The 17334-nt window shown below is 49.0% G+C and overlaps 1 protein-coding gene across 1 annotated transcript in view; it reads right to left on the reverse strand.

The window, feature by feature from the left end:
• Positions 1-17334, reverse strand: part of EXOC6B (exocyst complex component 6B) — a 468443-nt gene that overhangs the window by 59098 nt on the left and 392011 nt on the right. The window contains exon 19 of the mRNA XM_056814064.1: positions 4065-4206. Coding sequence (XP_056670042.1) covers positions 4065-4206 — 142 coding nt within the window. The remainder of the gene's footprint in view (positions 1-4064; positions 4207-17334) is intronic.

Genomic DNA, 17334 nt, shown 5'->3' on the forward strand with positions numbered 1-17334 from the left:
GACCTGAGGGAGCTAGGCTGCCAGGCGGGAGAAGACCCGGGCATGAAGCCCCGCCGAAGGGCCCCTGCCATCATTGCCCCGCACCTGAGGGTGGAAGGGGAGCCCAGATCCCGAGTCTCACCTTTCAAAGTCCGCCTCCTCTGGGAAGCCTCCCTCAGGATGCCAGGCTTACCTTCTGCCTCTCTTGATAAGCTGGGTGCTATCCGTGGTGCCTAGCACAGAGGAGGCGCCTCCTCTGGGAAGCCTCCCCCGGGAGGCCAAGCCTACCTTCTGCCTCTCTTGGTAAGCTGGTGCTGCTCGCTGAGCCTGGCACAGAGGAGGCACTCGGGACCCAGGCCTTCCTCTAAACCCAGCCATTCGTTTCAGGAAGGAGGAAACGGAGGCCTAGACACGCTGGGAGACATGCTATGAATTTTAAAACTACTCCACCCTACTCAGACCATACTTTAGAGTATGTGATTTACCTATTTCCTGATTTGTAAAAATGGAGATATTTGGTCTAACAGAATCAGGTCTTGGGAATTCTACATTGCTCCACCCTACTTAGTTTAACAAGGTCAGGAATGTCTGCATCCATACTCCAGGATTAAGTATCTAAGAAGATGGCCTTCAACAGACATGTGCAGAAACAGCGGACAGACCCCTGGGCTGTCCTAAGTCAAGCTAAGCTAACATTGGTACAGATGAGAAACAGAAAAGTGATGTAAAACTGTCTATATAAGGCATGTGACTTCCTCCCTTTGCCCTCTTTTCCCAGAGAGGCGCCTCTGGCTGGCAGTGTGATAAGCATTCTGACATCTTGGCATGGTGGCAGCTATTTGTCTGGGTTTTGGTGGTGAGTTTTCCCTTGAGCTAATTGAGGTTCAGGCATCTTGGCTGAGCCCTCTTGGAGTTCAGACTGATTCCTTCTTCCTTTGCTCTGCAAACCCTTACCTTCCTAGAGCCTCTAATCGTCCCCCTGGCTCAAGCCAGGCGGGAGAAATCCTCCACCCTTTCCTTCTCCCTTCTTCTTAATTTATTTCCACTATATTAATTAAATCACCATAAATTTCCAGATGACTTGGGTATTTTTTTTTTAATTTGGGATATCCATGGAGACCAAATAATTAATATAGTTTAGGTCACAATGCTAAAATTATCGGTTACAGGGCCCAAGTCATGGAGCAGGAGGAGGAGCAGCACGAATCCCATCATCAGAAAGGCGGGTGATGGAAAAGCAGTTGGTGGTCACTGTGGGAACCCTGGGCTGACACTGGGTGCTCCGCTGCTGTCTACGCACCGGAGCTCCCCTGGGGAGGAACCAACAAAAGACATGGGTGAGAGCAGCCCGAGCTTCTATGTCACGGATGGCCGGACCCCATAATGAGCCCCCATCACTCCTCCTAGCTCTGTCCAAGTACTGGAATAGGAAAAGCAAAAAGCAAGCGGGCCTGGCTCAGACCCCAGGGGTCCTGGGGAGAGATGGAGGCAGGACGTGCCAGGCCATCACGGCCACGTCGGCCACCATATTATCTCAGGTCTGGGTGCACAGCCTGGAGGGTCCCTCTGGGCCTGCTTGCAGCCCACCCCCTCCGTCCAGCAATCAGAAATGGTGGGGGGCACAGGAGCCCCGGGAACGGCAGTGCTCCCCCAGACCTGCTTCCAAACCAGCCCCTCGAGCCGTCCTCTGGGAAACCAGTCCTGTGGACAAGAGACCCTGCCAGGCCGCGGGGCCCCTCCCATCCCGATGGGATGGAGCAGAGCCCTGAACCCTGGGAGCAGTGGGGCTCCCCAGCCTGTGAGAAGCAACCCTTGGAGAAGGGGCGCCCCAGATGTGGGTCCCTGGAAGGGCAAACCACCTGAGGATGGCAGGACGCTAGCCGTGGAGATGCTGCTAGGAGAGGCCACCCGAGGACCTGCGGTACGTGCCCCTTGCAGGGGCATCTCCCCAGCGGGTGCTGCGCGCTCGGCGTACTCAGAAAAGACAGATCGCCACGGACCCCAGGCTCCTGAGAAATGGCCTTTCCTGCTCACAGGCGGGAGGGGCTTAGGGGGAGACTTCTACTCCCCGCCATCTTGGAGAGAGCGGAGGAGGCTCCCGAGATGGGCAGTAGAAACCCAAGACAGGACGCGTCCCTTCCACCGTACCACGCTGGCAGCTGGGGCGGCCCTTTACGTGCCCGTCCACCCAGGCGAGCCTCTGTGACTCACGATGCAGGCCCTACGGCCTTCCCCATTTCCGTTTCACCAATAAAGAAATGAGCCCCGGGGAGCAGAGAAAGCCTGGACTAGGGACGAGGGGGGCCAGCTGGCCTCAGAGACGGGCGGGCGAGCGAGCCAGGATCTCCACCGTCCCTGCCTCAATTTCCTCATCTGTGAATGCGAAGCACCGTCAGCCCTGCCTCCCGGCATTCCCCCGGAGATCCCGTGAGAAAGCCCGACGTCCAGCCCGCGTGTTCACGACGGCTCCCCGATGGACCCTGGCCCGCCGCCTCCAGACCGAGCCGGCCGTCTACACCCCACGCCCCGGCCCCCAGGGTGTCACGATTCTTGCAGCCCCGCCGGGCCGGCTCCCCTTCCTTGTTCCTGCATCTTTTCCAAGAACTGCGTCGTCATTTCCCTTCTGCACGGTTCAGTGGCGTCCACAGGAGCGCCGCAGCCTGGCCTGCCACCTAATCACTTCCCTCCCCCTGAGAGCAGGAATCCAATCCAGGAGAAGAGTTCAGGCGGATCAATGCATCCATCAATCCATCAGCAAACAGCGAGGCATACTGCAAGCCAGGGGTACAAGGAGGGAAGATAGCCGAGCACAAATGAGGCTATGTTGGGGGATGGGAGGGAGGTGCTCCAGACTAGAGGACATCAAGGAAAGTCTGTCCGAGGCCTCGGTGTAAAAAGGACATGGCAGCAGAGCCACGTTGTCACAGGACTTCTAGGATCCAGGCGGTGAGAGCAGTCTGAACAAGGGGGTGGGTAAGGCGGCACAGCTTGAGCAAAGGCCATGAGACAGGAAACGTCATGGTGACCAATTCGGCTTTAGCAGAGTCCACATGTATCCCCAGACCAACAATACAGGCTAGACCCAGATGGGGATGGGCTTTAAAAGAGAGAGCAGCTTTTACTTTAGTTTAAGGGAAATGGGAGCCACTAACATTTCTTGAACTGGGAAGTGATGAGGGCAGATTTTAGTTTCAGGAATCTCATTGTGGAGAATGGCTCGGAGGAGGGAACTTGGGACCGCAGGAAGCTCATTTGGGAGGTGATAGTAATTCTTTGAATGAGAGGTTAGGATGACCTAGAACTGTGTTGGCGAGCCTATGGCACACGTGCCGGGGGGGGGGGGCGCCTCCCCTTCCCCTCTCCACTGCGCCAGAGGACATTTTTCCCACCCCCATCTGCTCCTCAGTCCAGCAGCCCAATGGATGTGCTGCCTCCCTCCACCGTCTAGGGTAAGGTGGGGGAGGGGCTCCCATGGGTGTCAGGGTGCCATTTGGGCACTCGGTCTCTCAAGGTTTGCCATCACTGCCCTAGAACATGACCACCAGGTTCTGAGGAGAGGACAAAGGACAAAGCATGCAAGGGATTAGCTCTGGAGGAATAGGAGATGCCTGAAGAGTGAGTCTGGGGGAGGTCCTGCAAGAAGCAAGGACAGAGCCATGGGAAGGGGATAGGGCTAAAAAGGCAGCGGTGAGAACCATGTATGGAAAGGCGGTATTGGTGCTCCGGAGAACGGACAGCAGGAAAAGAGCACATCGAGAACAAAGAGAGGGCCCACCGGCCACAGTGTAGGAGGAACCCCTAGCCAGAGCATGGTGTGTGAAGGATAGTCTTGGAGGAAAAGGAGGCCGGCTGGTGTGACAGGGAGTGACAGAGAAGAGGCCTGAGGCAAAGGTCCGCAGGGAGAATGGCCAGGAGAGGGGCAGACGGGCCAAGGGCGCTCCTCTCAGACTCGAGGCGTCCTGCAGGCAGGACATTCTCTGCTCCCGCGTCCTAGAGGGGGCTCCCAAGGCACCTCCGTGGCTCCAGACTCCCTCAGGGGGCAGCCGGGCCCACTGCTAAGGTAGGAAGAACAAGGGCTCACTCACGTTCACACTCCTGGACGTCCAGGTTGAACTGCTGCAGGGCGCCCAGGCTGAGCTGCCTCACGTCTGCCTCCAGCAGCAGCTGCATCAGGGACGTGGCTAGATGCTTGCAGGCGGACATACACGCCGTCTGAGCCACCTTCCCCTGCAAAAAAGAAAAAGTCATCATGATGCCAGTGAGTAGAAATCACACTCTGGAGGGGACTAAATAGCTTCTCGAGGAAGGCCCGTTTGTCCATCGTGAACTGTTACAATACAAGTTAGGGCAGTCTCAGCATCTGGTGGCCACCATCTTGGGAAATGATTTAATTTGTCATAATGAGTTGTAATATTGGACTGAAACTGGTGAAAAAACAAATACAGTCAATGGACATTTTTTGATAAAATAAAAATGAAACAATATTTCAAACTCATGAATAAGGTGGAGCAACCATGGTGGCAGATGTGAGATTTAAAATGGTTGAGGTCTTAAACTGTAGTGATTAAAATAGTGGAAGATATAAATTGTGATAGATATAAGAGAGGGTGAGTAAATTTGACCGCAGAAATATGTTTCACTACAGTGTCTTGGGTTTTAAAATCAAATATAAGGTGGTCGCCAGGGAAATATTCCCAATTATTCAAATACCCAAGTCAATTGGGTTTTATAGAGATTTTAATTAACAATATGAGTAATCAAAGAAAGAGAGAGAGAGTAAGAAAGGAAAAAGTATGAAGGGCCTCAAGCCGATATGGCCTAGACCTGAGCCTTAAAAGAGAAATCAGTGTTTTATAACTCACCATAAGATCTGTCTAAGTAAGGATTTCTAATGACACCAGGCCAGCAGCATCTCAGCTGCTTTCATCAGCTCCCTCCTCCATCTGAATGTTTCAGAATCAGTCTCCTCAGAATGAGTCTCTCCAATCTGAATGTTTCAGCATCACTTCCCAGCTCTTCCCTGAGCTCTTATTTTTAAGGGCAAAATCTTCTCTGTCACCTCCCCTAAGTCCTTACATCTACCAATCACTGTAGATGTTTCTAAAGGACCGCCCATTTTGAATTCACAGTTGAGTAGTTTTAATCTCTTTAGTAAGTCAGGAAAAATATGCTGCTGTGTCGACAAATTTCATTAGAAAAAAACCTCTGAATAAGTTATCACCCTTTTAAATTTAAGTAGTTTACAAGTTGCCTCGCCTTTATAGGTACTTAGTATCCCATTGTATCAATTCTAAAACAGTCATCACTCAAAGAACTTCCTGTCCCTTCCATAAGCATGGATCAAAGTACTTTTCATTGTTCTCAAGGAGCTCTCTTTCCTAAAGCAGTCCTAAGTAGGGTGGAGTAGGGATATTCTCAAGGCAAGGAGCCCTCACATTCAAGTAGAATTCTCACTATCTGCTAGGGAATTTTTTTAAGTAGAAGATTCCCCAATGGGGGAAACCCCTAACATTCATAAGTCTGAGAAATTTTGAGGTTTACACAGATTGGCAAGAAGAAATACAGTAAGCTCCCCTCTAAAAACTAAACTCTTCTAGAAAATGCCCCATTCCAAATCCTAAAAGGGGAATCCAAGAAACAAAAATCACAATAAGCCATTTCCAGGCCAGGATAAGCCAAGGAGGCAGGCAGAGCCTGTGGATACTAGTGACAAGACCTGGCCAGGAGCATGCTATTGTGGAGCACTTCAATATAGGGAGAAACTGCATTCCAAAGGTCCAGAGAGGTGCCAGATCTAGACTAGCAGGGTTAAAACGTGTGATTGGATGGTCAGCTGTGCTGCTCACTCCCCAGTCCTCCATCGAAGATTCAACGTGGACTGAGGAAGGCACTGAGGGATGATTTTCCCAGGGAAGGAATGATGGTAGGGCCCAGATAGAAACAAGTTTGAAAACAAGCAGCCATTGCATAGCTCTGGACCCAGGAGCAGAAAGGATCTTAGTTCCAGCTTCCATTCCAGGCTGAAGCCCGCAATGGAATCGAGGCAGGAATCTCAGACCAAAGAGGAGCCTGTAGTGCAGTCAATGAATCATCAGAGCTTTCCAGATGGCCGAGAGTGGCTGAAACCTTGCAGCTATCTCCTGGCACTCCAAATGGGCAAGTCCACAGGTGTGTTGCTCAGACACCAGAGCTTAGACCTAAGGGTCAGAAATGAGACTTGACCTGGATCAAATGACTTATGGAGAACTGGAAACTTTCAGGTCCTGTACTAAGTTGTCCTGGAGACATCAGAATAACATGACACTCAATAGCCCAATAAAGCAACAATAAGATCAGTCCAGACCAGCTAGGAAGGGACTGAAGACACATCAGCACACTGCAAAATGCATCTCCCTGCCTCCAGGCCCGGCACTCTAGCACGCTACCACCTTGCTTCCCAAGCTGTGGTTCTTTTTTTATAATCAACTAAAATACTCTGACAAGGTCAGGCTTTTGTGGGGAGGGGCAGCAGTGATGCTGTTCGGTCATGGCTACATCTTCTCTCACACTGACGGAACCTGAAGAAAAAGTCTCTCTCCAGAGGATAGGGGCCCCTCAAAGGAGTTGGGGCAGCCTGGAGCATGGCAGCCTTCCTCTTATGCCCCCCAAAAGCCTGAACTATAGAACACACAGGTTTAAGGGGAAGGAAGAAGGAAGGTCCCAGGACCTCTGCCCTACCTACAGTGCTGAGCCTCCAAGCGATGGCTGGAATCACTGGGTGGGCAAGGGCACTAGTCCAGAGGGAGAACCTTGCCAGCAAAGCTGTGCTAAGCTCAGGGCATAGAAAACATGTGGCATAGAGGCAACTGGAGGAGAAGCACAGAGCAGGCAGCCTAGTCACTGCCAAGATGCTCCATCTTGCCCCTCCCTTTGCTTTCTGGAGGTTTTGGCCCCAGGGCACATCCAGCTTTGCAGATCAAATCTTCCACCCTGGTTCAATCTCATCAATAGGGCAAATAAGAAGCCTTCAAAGAGTAGGGAAGCACAAGCTTCAACACCCGCCACCCTTGCCCTCCCCCCCACACACACACAAAGACTGATCACAGAGCCTCGCTGACTAAGCACCAAGGGCAAAAGCAGCAACAAACTACAGGCAACAACCTTGACAACAGGGCGGGAAGCCCAGATCCTTTTCAGCTTCTGTTGTCAGTCAGGGAAGACCTGACTAGCCTGATCAATCAGCAGAATAGAAAAGAAGCCCCTTCAGGACAGAATAGCCCAAAAACAGAGATCCAGCACATAATGAGAGGAGCAATATTATAGCAACTACAGGGGAAAAGAAAGGGAAATATGAATAAATGACAGAAAAAGAAAAAAGAAATTACAATAGACAGCTTCTATGCAGGCAATGAACAAAGAACAAATGGAACAAAGCAAGATCAAGGAACACCAAGCAAAAACACAGAAACTCCAATGAATTGGACACAGGCTTTGGAAGAATTCAAAATACAATTCAAAAAACAATTAAGAGAGGCTGAAGAAAACTGGGAAAAGAACTTAAAAAGCAAAATAAATCACCTGGAAACAGAAAATAGTGTTTTGAAAGCCAAAATTAATCAGTTTGAAAATAAGCCAGAAAAATTGAAAGATGAGGCAAAGGAGATGAAAGATGACCTCCAAAGAAAATCAGACCAGAAGGAGAAGGATGATCAAAAAGCCAGGGATGAAATTCAGTATTTAAAAACAAAAATCCAACAACTAGAAACAAAGGACTTCACAAGGCAGCAGGAAACTATAAAACAAAACCAAAAGGATGAAAAAATTGAGGAAAATATGAAACACCTCATTCACAAAACAGAAGATCTAGAAAACAGGTACAGGAGAGAAAATTTAAGAATCACTGGACTACTGGAAGATCATGACAAAAGAAAAAGCCTGGACATCATCAAGAAAGCTGCCCTGACATTCTAGAGCAAGAGGGAAAAGTAGAGAATGAAAGAATCTACAGATCACCCCCTGTACAAATGAAAAATCCAAGGAGTGTTATAGCCAAATTCAAGAACTACAAGACCAAGGAAAAAATATTACAATCTCCTAAGAAGAAGTGATTTAGATACCATGGAACCACAGTTAGGATAACACAGGATCTGGCTACATCTACACTGAAGGGCCAAAAGGCATGGAATAAAAGCAAGGGAACTAGGTCTACAACCAAGAATCAACTACCCAGCAAAACTGAATATATTCTTGAAGGGGAAAGAAGAGTCACTTAATAAAATAGAAGACTTCCAAACATTCATAAAGAAAAGACCAGGGGACTTCTGGGTAAGCATGTCTGCAGAGTAGACACAGCTTGCTTCCTCTATTCAGACCCAATGACACAGACAACCTCAAAAGACCATCCCAAAATAAAAAACAACCATCCCCATAAGAATGGAAAGACCCTATAACAAGGAGAAGCTCTGAGGGTAGGTGGGATTCCGTCATCTCCACAATATAAGGGAATGAGAAGCTGACCAACCATCCCCTCCCCCACCAAACAGCCTGAGCCAGAGTTAAAGTCAGCACTGGCCAGAATCAACAAGTGAGGGAGGGGCACCTCAGGAGTGAACGACGGGCAGCCTCAGGTCTGGGAACCTGAATAAGATCACCAAGATCCTTCTCCTGAGAGTACTAACACCCGAAACCCCGGCAGGCGGGCAAGGGGAGCACAGATCCCGGGCGCCCAGAACTAGCGCGCTATAACCACCAAGTGCACGAAGGGATCCCCTGATGTGAGCAAGAGGCACCTATGGGTCTTTGATGTTAGCTAAGACAGCCAAAGACTTTCACCTGAGAGCACTAACTCCCAAAACGCCAGCAGGCAGGGAAGGGCAGTCCCTGGGCTTCCCCAGGAACACAGCACAGTTGCAGAGAACCTAGAATTAGCCTGAGACTAAAGCCTTGACCATTAGACCCTTATACTGAAAGCAAGTACAACTCATTTAGATTTCTGACTGGAAAGGGGAGGAAGAAAAAAAAAACACAGAGATGGCAAACTATAACCAAAACCCCAACAACCCAAAACCAAGAAAAGCAAGAAGAAGGGGGTGACTTTGGATACATTTCATGGAGGGAAAACACAAAAAACAGAGGAAATAGCAGAAGAGGAAGCACAAATAAATGTGCCAAAACCTTCCAAAAGAAATGGAAATTGTCCACAAGTTCTTGAAGAATTTAAATTGGAAGTTATCAAAAAGATGGAAGCCTTCTGGCAGGAAAAATGGGAAATTATGCAAAAGGAACTCAGCAATCTGAAGCATGAAAACACGCAACTACAGAAACAGCTTGAAGCCTCAAATAGCAGGATAGACCAAACTGAAAAGGAAAACTAGGCTTTAAAGGTCAGAATCAGGCAACTGGAAGACAATGATCTTGCAAAAGAGCAAGAATTAATAGAGCAAAGCCAAAAGACTAAGAAATTAGAAGATAACATAAAATATCTCACTGACAAGGTGACAGACCTGGAAAATAGAGGAAGCAGAAACAATCTGAGAATAATTGGCCTACCAGAAAAGCCAGAAATAAATAGTAATCTTGACATCATAATATGAGATATCATCAAAGAAAACTGCCCAGAGATTCTAGAACAAGGGGGCAATACAGGCATTGAAAGAGTTCACAGAACACCCTCTACACTAAATCCCCAAAAGATACCTCCCAGGAATGTAATTGCCAAATTCCAAAGCTTTCAAGCAAAAGAAAAAATCTTACAAGAAGCCAGAAAAAGACAATTTAGATATAAAGGAATGCCAATCAGGGTCACACAAGACCTTGCAATTTCTACTCTGAATGACTGTAAGGCATGGAACATGATTTTCAGAAAGGCAAGAGAGCTGGGTCTTCAACCAAGAATCAGCTATCCATCAAAACTGACTATTGTAAACCTTAAAATTTCTTAGACTTATGAATGTTGGAAATTTCATCATTGGGAAATTTCATACTTGGAAAAAATTTCCTACTGATAGTAAGAACTCTATTGGAAGTGAAAACCCTTGGCATGGGAGGGTCCTTCTCCTCCCTCCTTAAGACTACTTTAGGACAGAAACCTTTTGATAAACAATGGAAAGGGCTTTGACCTATGCTTAAGCATAGAACAGGAAGTTCTTTGAGTCATGATTGATTTTAGAATTGATACAATAGAGATACTTGGAATGACAGAACCAGGTCTTGGAACTTACAATCTCCACCCTACTCAGTCTAACAGGATTTAGGAAGGGCTGTAGCATAGATCAAGATTTAATTATTTGAGAATATGACCTACAACAGACATGTGCAAAGGAAACAGACCTCTGGGCGGTCCTGGGTTAAGCTAGAGCCACCATTGGCACAGGGGAGACATCGACAGTGATTGGTAGATGTGAGAACTGAGGGGAGGGGACTGAGATGGTTTCCTTAAAGATAGCGGGGTCTGAGGAGAGAAGGAGGAGAGTTTTTTGCTCTGAGAGGGCAGCGCCGAGTGCGATGTGCCAAGCCGGCTAAGGCGAGCAGCGCCGAGTGCCATGTGCCAAGCCGGTTAAGGCGGGCAGCGCCGAGTGCGATGTGTCAAGCCGGCTAAGGTGGGCAGCGCCGAGTGTGATGTGCCAAGCTGGCTAAGGCGGGCAGTGCCGAGTGCCATGTGCCAAGCCAGCTAAGGAGGGCAGCACTGAGTGCCATGTGCCAAGCCGGCTAAGGAGGGCAGAGCTGCAGACGCCGATTGCTGAGCAACAACAGCGCGGCCCAGTTGCCAGACATGGGAGGGATTTTTGCCCAGCCGCGGCCTATGGGCTGGCGCCATTTTGACGTGGGTTCTGTGGGCCACTGTGCACATGCAACAACCACGCTGCACCACCCCAGGAGATGAGCAGGATTGGGCTGCTTCTCCTTGAAAAGGGGTATTCTTTTAGCCAGTGAAAACTGCTCTGGGGTTGTCCGCCCGTCCGGAGGGGGCGTGTCACTGCAAGCGTGGCGCTCGGCACTGGCTTATTTAAGCACCCCCATGTGGCTCGGGGTCATCGGGATCTGCTTCTCTTCCTGCTCCTGGACGTGGACATGTACGCGGCGCATCTCCCCAGCAGAACGAAGGGCCTCTGGAAGCAGGGCGGCCTCCGAGGGCCGTCGCCACTCTCGTTCTGTAGCGGTTCGTGGTGCTGCCTCAGAGGACCCGGGCGAGCAGACGCCGTGTTTCCCCAGAGCGCTGGCTCAGGATCTGCACCCCGCCTGATCTCACCAAACGCCACATGGACTGCGGCAAAAGTGCCCTGCCTAGGGCATCTTTCAGACACAGGGACCGACCCCCGACATGCCCCGAAACGAGCCTCCACAGAGTCCCTGTTTGCCTTCTGGGGTTAGGCATCAACTCCACTGTTTGGCTTTTAAAACCTTTCACTGCCTGGCCTCAAGCCCACATCCCAGCCTCGCCTTCCTCTCCTTCCTGCCTTCTGCGCCCTCTGACGCCTTTGCTCTGGCCCTGGGGCTCCGCCAGGACCATCCCTCGACTTGGAGGCGGCCTCATCCCTCCAGGGTCCTGCTCAAACATCTGCATGCTTCCCGGAGTTCCTGGACTGTCTTTGGTCCTTCTTTGTAGCCTCAGAACTAGCCCGATGCCTGCTACAGAGCACGTGCTTAATAAATGCCCAGCGGTGGAACGGTGCTCATTTTGGTATAAAAACCGTGTGTGCACGCATGTGTGTGCATGAGTGTGTACGTGTGTGCATGCATGTGTGCGTGTGTCCTGTTTAGAGGCAATACTGATTTTGCGAGAGTGGCTCTGATTTCCCCTGTGGAATCCTCAGTTCATTTGCTGTGGCTTCTGTCCAGCCTTTCTATCTTCCATCCCCTTCCAGAGACCACGCAAGTTGACGCTCACCGTGTCCATGACAGTCTCTATCCCTCTCCGCCCCTGCTGTCTCCTCCTCCTAATTAGGGGGTGATCTGACGCCACTGGGACAGGTGACGCTGCTCATAAAGGCAAAGGGCCTTCCTTGAGTCTCAAGCCTACCAATCCAACTGAGGCTACGAGCTCAGAGGAGACGCTTTGTCAGGGAGGCGGTCGTTGTGAGCCTCGGACTAGAGCCCTTGATCCGAGGCCGAGGAAGATCCCCGAGTGGAGGTCCTCTTCGCTCCTACGCGGGACAACGCCCAGCCAGCACACTATGACACGCTGAAAGAAGGCCCCAGAAGACTGGTCCTCTTTCCCAAGGAGTCCTGCCTCCCACGAGGGGCCAACGCTTTCAGCTTTGGCGGTTCACTCTCCACGTCTTTAAGTATTGGCTCATTGGATCTCTCTGCTGTCCAAGGGATTCCCAGAAGTCTTCTCCAGCACCACAGTGTCCATTCTGTGGCACTCGAGCTTTCTTAGAGTCCGTTGCTCACAGCCATCCCTCACCGTTAGAAAAACGACAGCTCTGATGGGAGGACCCTTTGTCAGCAAGATGATGTTTCTGCTTTTTAGGAGGCTGGCCAGATTTTCCATAGCTTTTCTTCCAAGGAATGATCTTTTAATTTCATGGCGACAGGCATCATTTGCGTGATGATCTTTGAGCCCACGAATATAAAATCGGTCAGTGCTTCCATTTCTTCTCCCCCTGGGTGCCAGGAAGTGTGTGCACCTGTTGCCATGATCTTGATTTTTTTTGACATTGAGCTTCAAGACAGCTTTTACCCTCTTCTCTTTCACCCTCATCAAAGGGCCTCTTAATTCATTTTTACTTGCTGTCATCAGAGTGGTATTATCTGCATATCTGAGATTGTTATTATTTCTCCCAGCAATCTTAATTCTAACTTTTCATTCATCCAGTCTAGCATTTTGCATTGAGGAAATGCATTTAAGTTAAATAAATATGGTGACAATAGGCAGCCTTGGGCTCCTTTCCAATCTTAAACCAATCACTTGTTCCATGTTTGGTTCTAACTGTTCCCTCTTGGCCTATGCACAGGTTCCTCGGGAGACAAGGAAGATGATCTGGTAATACCATGTCTTGCCAATTTGGTTGTGATCCACACAGGCAAAGGCTTTAGTGTGTCAGCAAAGCAAAGGAGATGTTTTTTTCTGGAACTCTCAGATAGTCTCCAGAATCCAACAAATGGTAGCAATTTGGTCTCTAGTTCCTCAGCCTCTGAAAACCAGTCTGCACTTCTGGTAATTATTGGCTCACATATTGCTGACGCCTCACTTGCAAAATCTTCACTATTACCTTGTTAGAATGTGAAATGAGTAGAACCATTCAGTAATTCGAACATTCTTTGGCTCTGCCCTTCTTTAGGATTTGGGATGAAAACTGATTTTTTCCAAACCAGTAGCCACTACCAAGTTTTCTAAATTTGCTGGCATATTAATTGTCACATGTTAACAACAAATTAGAATTTTAAATGGTTCAGCTGGAATTCTTTCACTTCTATCAGCCTTCCTGTTACCAGTGTTTCCCAAGGCCCCACTGACTGCATTCTCCAGGATGTGTGGTTCTAGGTCAGTAACTACACACCATAATGGTTACTGATGAGTTAGGATCTTTCTGTAAAGTTCTCGTTACCTTTTCTTAACCTCTTCTACTTCAGTTAAGTCCCTAGCATTTTGGTCTTCTGTCATTTGTAGGAACCATTCCTCTGATAGCTCAAATTTTCTTTTAGACATCTTTTGTCTTTCCCAATCAGTTTTCTTCTATTTCTTTGCATTGCTCCTTTAAGCAAACCTTTTTATCTCTCCTTGCTATTCTCTGGAGTTCTGCATTCAGCTGGCTGTATCTTTCCCTTTCTCCTTTCTTTCCCTTTCCTTTTCCCAGCTCTGTGTAAAGCCTCATTGGACAGCCATTCTTTTTTTTTTCTCGCCTTTTGGGATTTGTTGTTGTTGTTGCTCCTCCTGTACAAGAATTGCAAACCTCTGTCCATTGGTTTCCAGGCATTCTATCAGATCAAATCCCTTAAATCCATTCATTGCTCCCACTTCATAGTCAGAAGGGATGTTATTTACTTAAATAATCTGATGGTTTTCCTTACTTCTTCAATGGGGGTCTGAATTTTGCAGTAAGAAGTTCCTGATCTGAGCTCGGTCTTTCTGATCAGAGCTTCTCCACTTTAGCAGGGCCCCTTCATCCTCGCCTTCACTTATCCGTGGTCATCTGTGAAGCACCAAAGGTCTGCCCGCCTGAGGCAGTCCTGGAGCTACCTGTAATCACCCTCTGCTCTTCCCCAAGAACATGTCGGCCCCTTCTGACCGCAGGGGCTCCTCTTTGATCCTTTTATCACTTCAGGACTGTCCAGAGGGTTACTCTTGAGCAGATACTGGAATGGTCTGCCATTTCCTTCTCCGTGGATCACCTTTTGTCAATTACAGACACACACACGTATACATTGTATACATGCACACACATACATGTCTACACACATGCGTGCATGCCATTTACATGTCTGAATAGATTTTGTTTCCTGATGGGTTGTCAGTTCCTTAAGGGCAGTGAGGGTCATGTCTGTCCTCCTTTGCCAAGAGTGGCTGGTGCTAAATAAATATTTACTGAACTTCTGAATTGACGAATCAATCCCAGCAGGTCCTCCTGCAAGCTTGAGGGAGCATGATGCTATTAAAGTGACTATCTTGGCAGTCAAAGGCATTCTGCGATCACAGAAAATGGAAACCCGCCGCAGATCCTGATCGTGTCACTCCTCTGATCCATACACTCTGGTGGCTCCCATCAGTACAAAATCCTGTGCTTGCTATCCAAAGCCCTTCATAACCGAGCTGCCTCCTCCCCTCACAGGCTTCTTACACCTTGCTCCCTAACACATTCTCTTCAGTCCAGGAACACTGACCCTGGCCTGGCTGCGCCATTTTCTCTGGCTGTGCCTCTTACCTAGAACACTCTCCCTCCTCCACTCTGACTACTGACCTTCCTGCTTCCCTGCAAGTCCCAACCCCTCAGCCCGAGAGCCTTTTTTCTCTTCCTTATTTCCCATTTATCTTCCATAGAGCTTACTTTGTATGTTTGTTTGCACATTATTTTCCCCATTAGATTGCAAGCTCCTTGAGAGTGGGGACTGCATTCTTTTGCATCTTTTTATATCCCTAGAACTTAGCAGAATGCCTGATTCTGTGGAAAAATAATACCGAATTAGGATATTTTCTGAGAAACAGTTCTCCCTTTTGTTCTGCCTAGCTCTCCTGGCTAGCCGCTTAGCTGCTTGAGCTTAAGCCTCTGAGCTCACTCTCGCTCTCTGTCTCTCTCTCTCTGTCTCTGTCTCTCTGTCTCTCTCTCTCTGTCTCTCTCTCTCTTTCTGTCTCTCTCTCTCTCTGTCTCTCCCTGTCTCTGTCACTCTGTCTCTCCCTCTCTCTGTCTCTCTCTCCCTCTCTCTGTCTCCCTCTCTCTCTGTCTCTTTCCCTCCCTCCCCCCTCCCTCTCTCTGTCTCTCTCTCTCTGTCTCTCTCTCCCTCTCCCTCTCTCTCTCTATCTCTGTCTGTCTATCTGTCTGCCTGTCTCTCTCTCCCTCTCTGTCTCTCTCTCTCCCTCTCTCTTTCTGTCTGTCTCTGTCTCTCCCTCTCCCTCTCTCTCTCTATCTCTGTCTGTCTATCTGTCTGCCTGTCTCTCTCTCCCTCTCTCTCTGTCTCTCTCTCTCCCTCTCTCTCCCTGTCTCTGTCTCTCTCTGGACTAACCTGGTTGCCTGGCTATTTGCACTAATGTCCTGCTCTCTCTGGGTCTCCTGTCTTGTGCCCAGCTTGAGTCAGACTGTGAGGGAGTCCATTGGCTACTTGAGATTTTCCTGAGATTAATAAGTTAATATTTCAAAATGAAAAATGCCACCTCCAGAGAATTTCATTTGTTAGAGCACATCGCGGGGGCTTAATGAATGTTTAATGACTCGCCTCTGGGTCTGTAGCCTGAAGAGACTCCCTACATACAAAACTACTGATAGCAGCTCTCGGTGGTGGCACAGAATTAGGGAGGGAGGGGATGCTCGTCCACTGGGGAGTGGCTGAACAAGCTGTGGTGCATGATGGGGGTGGAATACTATTCTGCCATAAGAAATGATGGGCAGGGCGGCTTCAGAAAACCCTGGAAGACCTGTATGAACGGATGCAAAGGGCACCTTCCTAGATAGTGGCGGCAATGCTGTCACAACGATCAACTACGAAGAACTTGGATGCTGTGGTCGGTGTGATGATCCAAGACAATTCCAGAGGAGCCACGGTGAAAAAATGCTTACACAGCCCCAGAGGCAGAGCTCATGAATGCCGAGAACAAATCAAAGGCTGATCCTATCATTTTCTTTTTCTTTTTTCTTCCTTTTTTTGCCATGTGGCTCATAAAGGAGTTTTGCTTGATGTCACAAGTATAATTGATAATGTATTGCTTGCCTTCTCAGTGGCAGAGGAGGAATAAGAGGGAGGGGGGAGAATTTGAAACCCAAAAATTTCTTAAAAGAATGTAAAAACAAATAATTCCAAGAAATAAATGTGTATTGCTTGACTGACTGGGGGGGGGGGGGGGGGGTGTTGCACAAAGTGAGCTGGTGCCTCCATCCAGTTTCATATTGACTCCTCCAGGTCCATTCTCCAGAACCCTCCGCTGCCTACACCTAGTTCTCCACATTTCCATAGGGGACCCTCTTGGTGTCACTGAAGATCTTGGGCAGGGAGGGGGAGACCATGAGTGGGCAAGTCCCCAAGGCTTCAGGGACCAAGTTGGAGAAATTTCAGATGTGGGCACCAAAGCAACAATGTGGCACCAAAAAATGCCGCTCAGAACCAGGAGTCTGGGCACGTGGGGCTGCGAGTCGTCCTGCAACCCGTTCTGGGGGTAAAGAGGCATCGCTTGGCCAGTCTTTCCCTTCATAAGACATAGGCGCAGGCTTGTGCCCAAAGCAGGGAGCCAGTAACTACCGATAACTGCCTTTATTCCTGGATGAAATGGAGATTTCCTGCTTTTCCTCTTCAGAGGGACTAATAAAGTCAAAAGGGCAACGGAGACATCTTTGTAGAATTCTCCGGCACACTTTCAGGAAGGGAAGGGGAGAAGCATTAATACAGTGCCTACTGTGTGCTGCACAAAGATGGTCCCCCCCCACGATAGCCCTGTGAGATAGAGGCTATTATTGTCCATATTTTATAGTTGAGGAAACTGAGAGAGACAGAGGGGAGGCTACTTGCTCTGGGTCCCCCAGCCAGTAAGTGTCATCCCAGGATTTGAACTCGGGTCTTGCTGTCACCGGATGCCTCATGAATCAATAACAGAGAAGGTTCAGAAAGCGTCCCCACAAGCTTCTGTGCTTTTGAACATGGCACTCAAAGCTACGGGGTGTATGGGGTGCTCAGGGAGGAGGAGTATCTCTGGTATGGAGGGCTTGTTGTGCCCTCCTAGGGCAGCTCTCC

The sequence above is a fragment of the Monodelphis domestica genome, chromosome 1, assembly GCF_027887165.1.
Source record: "Monodelphis domestica isolate mMonDom1 chromosome 1, mMonDom1.pri, whole genome shotgun sequence".
Lineage (NCBI taxonomy): Eukaryota > Metazoa > Chordata > Mammalia > Didelphimorphia > Didelphidae > Monodelphis > Monodelphis domestica.